We start from the raw sequence: 7,500 nt of genomic DNA, 5'->3' as shown, positions 1-7,500 counted from the left end.
AAATTCCTATAGTAAATAAGTCTACGGGCACAACCAGTCTTGTTTCACGGGCAGACCAGCTCCGTTTCAGGGAATCTCTTCTCACCCCCAACCCCTTCGGAGGGGGCCTAGGAGGGTAGGATGAAACCCCATTATAAACCATCTTATGGGTCCCCGCTATAACCTTGCCAAGTTTCATGCCCATCGGGCCTGCCGTTTGGCCGTGATTGAATGGCATACGGACGGACAGACATTATAGTAAGATGAGGAAATTCTACAATAATTCGCAAACATTTCTTTACAGGAAGTTAAGGAAATTTATACATAAATAACCGATGCGTTAATCCAGATAAAGCCTACAAACTAAAAAAGAGATAACAGTATGACTATTAATTTTTTAAGTAATTCAGACATTTCTAGCCTCTATCTTTAACATCCTCTTTTAAAGTATGCAAATTAATGTCTTATAAGGCATTTAGTTCATATTTCAATCTACGTGAAAGTTCGAATTTGTAGCAGAATAAATAGGTTTTAGATGCGATATTTCAATGTGACAGTTACCATGAATAAATTATTATTGATTAAAATTGATATCACAAAATATGCTTAGAGCGCGCGTACAACAGCACTGTAAAAATCAGATGGCCTGCTTAAATATGCAATAAATAAATGGAAATAATGAAGATATAGTATTTTGTATTTATGAAATACACGCACGTACGGAAAATGAATATATTATTTTCTGTTGTTACAGTATAATTTTAAGTTATGCAAAATGTTTTCATCTGCACAGTCATAGAAAAAGAGCGGATTTAGCACACGTTTCTTATAATGATTGTTACATATTGCACTGAATATTTCTGTATAAACGAAATATCAATTTTATGAGCAAAAACAGAACTAGACATGGTAAAAAAAAAAAAATGACGCCAGAATGTTGTATAAGCAAAAGATAAAATAAACAGTGCAACAGGAACACTACTGTAATCATGAGACTAAAATGCTCATGGGAACATATTTGATGGCAACTGTATGAAATAAGCACGAGGTTTATTTGCCATGAAAATTATTTCAAACTTTGTTCACGAATGAAAATGGAAAATACTGAAGCATATACGTTTTTTTTCCCTCATTTTCTCAGTCTTTTTATATACTTATTTATATATTTTTTGCTTTCGACATCATGACGCGGATAAAAAGGCGATAAAAATGTCTAGACATGAAAATGGGAGCATAGTCCAACAGGAAGGCGGGGAGATTATTAGTCTATATAAATATAGATTATTTCTCTGTATAAAGCGAGATTATTACTCTGTATTAATGGAGATTAATTCTCTGTATAAATGAATATTATTTTTCTGTATAAAGATAGATTATTACTCTGTATAAATGGAGATTATTTATCTGTATAAAGAGAGGCTATGACTCTGTGGAAAGGGAGGTTATTATTTTGTATAGGGGGATATTATTAATCGTACAAAGGAGGATTATTAATCGTATAAAGGGAGATTATTAACCGGCATAAATGGAGATTATTAATTGTTGTAAAGGGAAATTATTATTCTGTATAAAGAGAGATTATTGATTTCTATAAAGGGAGATTATTGATCTTTATAAATGGAGATTAATACTCTTCTGTATAAAGCGAGATTATTACTCTGTATTAATGGAGATTATTACCCTGAATAATGGAGATTATCAAACTGTATAAATGGAGATTATTAATCTGTATAAAGGGAAATAATTGACCTATATAAATGGATATTATTACACTGTGTAAATGGAGATTATTAATCTGTATAAAGGGAGATTATTAGCCTGTATAAATGGATATTAATACACTGTATAAATGGAGATTATTACACTGTATATAGGGAGATTATTAATCTGTATAAAGGGAGATTATATTAATCTGCATAAAGGGAGATTATAACTATATAAAAATGGAGATTGTTACTCTATATAAATGGAGATTATCACTCTGTATAAAGGGAGATTTATGCATTATATTAATGGGCGGTAAATTTGGAAGGGACCGTAGGAGAAGGTTGTTGGAAATTACATGAAGCTAATCTAGAATGAAACAAACATCATTTGTTATGGGAGGTATTACATAAATGAAGACAAAAACATACAATAACCGAAAATTTAAATAGAAGAGTGTTGAATATGTTTGTGATTACGAAAGAGAGACGTAGGTATGTCATTGCTGCTGTTATCTCTCTCTCTCTCTCTTTCTCTCTCTCTCTCTCTCTCTCTCTCTCAGTGCATACTTTTCCAGGGATCAAGCCTTACAGACTACCCTATCATTTCTCTCTCTCTCTCTCTCTCTCTCTCTCTCTCTCTCTCTCTACTTTTTTTTAACCATATCTCTGTCTCTCTCTAAAAACTACCCTATTTCTCCTCCCCCATCTCTCTTTCTCTCTCTCTCTCTCTCTCTCTCTCTCACACACACAGTACATACTTTATGTTTGTAATAGAAATTTCAGGTTTTCTGTTGAGAGAGAGAGAGAGAGAGAGAGAGAGAGAGAGAAGAGAGAGAGTGAGGCGGGGGCGGCGGTGGTCTTGAATTACAATCAAAACTTACATTTCTTTTTAATTGTTTTTTTATATAGATACTTCATGAGATTCCGATACTGCAGTTATTTCCCCAAAGTACCAGACTGTCGGCCGAAAACTGATGGTAAGTTTAACTTATATTGTTCTAATCGAGTGGATACAACGGTTTCGTAATCTAGTTTAACTTTTTGGTAAAAAAAACAAAGAAAAAAAAACAAGTAGTATGGTTAATTCACTCGCTCGAGTGGAGCCCATATACTTATTATAAAATAAACTAACAGAAACTGCAGTGAAATAGTCAAATTTTGTGAATTAGACAGACCCATACTAGCAGTACACCTGGTTGAATGAAAAGCTTTGTTTAAATTACTTGAGTTTAACTTTAGTTTACAAATAAGTTTGTTCCTCGTAATGCTCAAAAAAGAAACTATAGTTAGTAAATAACATGATGTTTATTATATTCCTCATACTTTATTTGCAAATTTATGGCCAAAATAAAAACTACCATGAGCTCTGAATCGTTAACTGCTCATATGGCAACACAGTGCCAAGCTGCTTCGCTAAGATCAAAGTTCTCTCCTTGTTGGGTGAATCTTAAACTTCACTTAATGTTTCATGACTTAAATCCCTTTTTTTTTTTTTTGAAGATGTGGTCATGCATCTTATTTACTTTCTCGTTAGGTGAATTATGATTTTTAGTTAATTTGTTATAACCTAAGTAAAGTATATGAATTAATTTTTGAAGACGTGGACTTACAGAGGATTATGTTAAACGAGCAGGGCTTGACACCATATCGTCCCTTGATAATTTAAATATTTTATATATGATTTTGTAACACGCGCTGAAGAGGAGACCTTAATTTTTTATTCAAGGTGTTTCATCATTCGAAAACCTCCTTATTGAGATAAGTCATATATGATTTTGTAACAGACACTGAAGAAGAGACCTTATTTTTATTAATTTTTCTTTTTCTTTAGGTGTTTCATCCTTCGAAAACCTCCTTGTTCGGTTAGAACTTCGAGTAGCAGTGTGGTTGGTGGCAACTCTCACCATGGTAGGGAACTTCACCGTACTGGCAGGAAGACTTTTCACTCGGGATGACAACAAACTTCTCTCACTTTTTATAAGGAATCTGGCAGGTAGGATACCCTTATCTCTGATGTAGCTTTGTAGTTGAAAAGTGACTATGGTAACGGTTAGTAGTTGAAAAGGGATTATGGTTACGGTTAGTAGTTGAAAAGGGATTATGGTTACGGTTAGTAGTTGAAAAAGGATTATGGTACGTTTAGTATTTTGAAAAAGGGATTATGGTTACGGTTAGTAGTTGAAAAAGGGATTATGGTTACGGTTAGTAGTTGAAAAGGGATTATGGTTATGGTTAGTAGTTGAAAAGGGATTATGGTTACGTTTAGTAGTTGAAAAAAAAAAAAGTGGGATTGGATGGTTTATGGTTTAGGGTGGTTAGTAGTTTGAAAAAGGTGGGATTATGGTTACGTTTAGTAGTTGAAAAGGTTAAGGGATTATGGTTACGGTTATAAGTAGGGTTATGGTTACGTTTTATAGTTTGAAAAGGGATTATGGTTACGTTTAGTAGTTGAAAAGGGATTATGGTTACGTTTAGTAGTTGAAAAGGGATTATGGTTACGGTTTAGTAGTTGAAAAGGGATTATGGTTACGGTTAGTAGTTGAAAGGGATTAGGGATGGTTTGTATTGGTTAGTAGGTTGAAAAGGGGGGAAGGGATTATGGTTATGGTTAGTAGTTTGAAAAGGGGATTATGGGTTATGGTTATTGTTAGTTGGGAAAAAAGGGATTATGTGTTTATTGGTTAGTAGTTTGAAAAGGGATTATTGGTTATGGTTCGTAGTTGAAAAGGGATTATGGTTATGGTTGTAGTTGAAAAGGGATTATGTTATGTTAGAGTTGAAGGGATTATGGTTAGGTAGTTTAGTTGAAAAGGGGATTATGGGGTTATGGTTAGTAGTTAAAAGGGATTATGTTATGGTTGAAAATATTTGAAAAGGGATTATGGTTACGGTTAGTAGTTGAAAAGGGATTATGGTTATGGTTAGTAGTTGAAAAGGGATTATGGTTATGGTTAGTAGTTGAAAAGGGATTATGGTTATGGTTTGGGTAGTTAGTTGAAAATTGGGGATTATGGTTATGGTTAGTAGCCTTTGTGTTTTGAAAAGGGATTTTATGGTTATGTTAGTAGTTGAAAAGGGATTATGGTTACTGTTAGTAGTTGGAAAAGGGGGTTATGGTTCGGTTTAGATTTGAAAAAAGGGATTATGTTTAAAACGTTTCGTGTTAAAAAGGGGTTATGGTTACGGTTAGTAGTTTGAAAAGGGATTATGGTTATATTAGTAGTTACAAAAGGGTTATGGTTCCGTTTAGTAGTTAAAAGGGGGTGGTTTTACGGTTTAGTAGTTGAAAAGGGATATGTTACGTTTTTAGTAGTTGGAAAAAGGGGGTTATTATGGTTACGTTAGTAGTTGAAAAGGGATTATGGGTTTGGTTATGGGGGTTAGTTAGTTAAAAATTGAAAAGGGATTATGGTTACGTTTTATAGGTTAAAAGGGGATTATGGTTACGGTTGAGTAGTTGAAAAGGGATTTATTTGTTGGATGGTTAGTAGTTGAAAGGGTTATGGTTACGTTTTAGTAGTTAAAAGGGATTATGGGTTACGGTTAGATAGTTAAAAGGGGGTTATGGTTACGGTTTTAGTTTGAAAAGGAATTATGGTTAGTTTATATTTGAAAAGGGGATATTGGTTGTTAGTTATTTTAAAATTATATGGTTACGGTTAGTAGTTGAAAAAGGGATTATGGTTATTTTGTAGTAGTTGAAAATTTATGGTTCGTTTGTAGTTTGAAAAAGGGATTAGGGTTCGTTTTAGTATTTAAAAAAGGGGGGTTATGGTTACGTTTAGTGAAAAGGGGGATTATGGTTACGTTAGTAGTTAAAAGGGGGTTATATGGTTACGGAGTTAGTTAGTTGAAAAAAGGGGATTGATGGTTTTACGGTTTATAATAGTTGAAAAAGGGATTAAAATGGTTTTATGGGGGTTGAGTAGTTGGAAAAGGGTTATGGTTACGGCGTTAGTATGTTGAAAAGGGGATTTATGGTTTATGGTTTAGTGTTGAAAAGAGGATGTATTGAAAAGGTTACGTTTAGATAGGTTTGAAAAGGGATTTTTATGGTTACGGTTAAAAGTTAGTTAAAAGGGGGTTTTTTATGGTTACCGGGTTAGTAAGCTTGAAAAGGGGGATTATGGTTACGTTTAGTAGTTAAAAGGGGGGGAAAAGGTTTATGGTTACGGTTAGTAGTTGAAAAAGGATACGGTTACGGTTTAGTAGTTGTAAATAGTTTAAAAAGGGGGTTATGGTTACGGTTTAGTAAGTTGAAAAGGGGGATTATTGGTTACGTTTAGGTTGAAAAGGATTTTATGGGTAAAACGTTTAGGGTAGTTATAAAAAGGCGGGGTTATGGGTTACAGCAGTTTAGTAGTTGAAATAGGGGATTATGGTTACGTTTAAGGGGGTTAGTTGAAAAGGGGATTTATGGTTACGTTTAGTAGTTGAAAGGGGAATTATGGTTATGGTTTAGTAGTTGAAAAGGGGATTATTTGGGTTTTACGTTAGGTTAGTTTGAAAAGGGGATTATGGTTTAAACGGGGTTTTTTTAGTTAGTTAAAGGCGGGTTATGGTTACCGGTTAGTAGGTTGAAAAGGGGAGATGATTATGGGTTATGGTTTAGTAGTTTGAAAAGAGGGATTATGGTTACGGTTAGTAGTTGAAAAGGGATTATGGTTATGGTTAGTAGTTGAAAAGGGATTATGGTTATGGTTAGTAGTTGAAAAGGGATTATGGTTACGGTTAGTAGTTAAAAAGGGATTATGGTTAACGGTTATTAGTAGTTGAAAAGGGATTAGGTTCAAAAATGGTTAGTTTAGTTGAAAAGGGATTATGGTTACGTTTAGTAGTTGAAAGGGATTATGGTTACGGTTTTAGTAGTTTAAAAGCGGGGTTAAAATGGGTTACGGTTAGTAGTTGAAAAGGGATTTGGTTACGTTGTAATAGTTGAAAAGGGATTAAATGGTTAGGGTTTATAGTAGTTGACAACGGGATTAGGTACGGTTAGCTTAGTTGAAAAGGGATTTGGTTATGGTTCCGAGTTGAAAAAGGGATATTTGTTAACGTTTAGGAGGTTGAAAAGGGATTAAGGTTACTGGGGGGTTAGTTTAGTTTTTTGTTCAAAAAAAAAAAAAAAACAAAAAAAGGGGGGGTTTATGGTTACGGTTAGTTAGTTGAAAAGGGATATGGTTACGTTTAGTAGGTTAAAAGGGGTTAGGTTACGGTTTTAAGTAGTTGAAAAAGGGGATTTATGGTTTAAGGTTAGTAGTGTTAAAAAGGGGGTTATGGTTACGGTTAGTAGTTGAAAAGGGATTATGGTTACGTTAGTAGTTGAAAAGGGATTATGGTTACGTTTAGTAGTTAAAAGGGGGTTATGGTTACGGTTAAGTAGGTTGAACGGGATTATGGTTACGTTTAGAGTTGAAAAGGGATTATGTTAGTTTAAAAGGGTAGTTGAAAAGGATTATGGGTACGGTTAGGTTAGTTGAAAAGGGATTATGGTACGGTTAGTAGTTTGTAAAAGGGGGATTATGGTTACGTTTTAAGTAAGTTAAAAAGGGGGTTATGGGTTACGGTTAGTAGTTGAAAAGGGATTATGGTTATGGTTAGTAATTGAAAAGGGATCATGGTTATGGTTAGTAATTGAAAAGGGATTATGGTTCGGTTAGTAAAAGGGGGTTTGGAAAGGGATTATGGTTACTTTAGGTAGTTAAAAAGGGATTATGGTTACGGTGTAGGTTGTGAAAAGGGATGATGGGTTAAGTTAGTTAGTTGAAAAGGGAGTATGGGTTACGGTTGTAGTAGTTGAAAAGGGATTTATGGTTAC

General features: G+C 34.1%; 1 protein-coding gene across 1 annotated transcript in view; it reads left to right on the top strand.

Annotated features, from left to right (window-relative positions):
- Positions 1–7,500, top strand: part of LOC135218020 (relaxin receptor 1-like) — a 51,686-nt gene that overhangs the window by 32,778 nt on the left and 11,408 nt on the right. Inside the window, exons 13-14 of the mRNA XM_064254165.1 lie at positions 2,595–2,662; positions 3,517–3,678. Coding sequence (XP_064110235.1) covers positions 2,595–2,662; positions 3,517–3,678 — 230 coding nt within the window. The remainder of the gene's footprint in view (positions 1–2,594; positions 2,663–3,516; positions 3,679–7,500) is intronic.

Source organism: Macrobrachium nipponense, chromosome 9 (assembly GCF_015104395.2).
Source record: "Macrobrachium nipponense isolate FS-2020 chromosome 9, ASM1510439v2, whole genome shotgun sequence".
Taxonomy (NCBI): domain Eukaryota; kingdom Metazoa; phylum Arthropoda; class Malacostraca; order Decapoda; family Palaemonidae; genus Macrobrachium; species Macrobrachium nipponense.
This window is presented reverse-complemented; position numbering and strand designations above follow the sequence as displayed.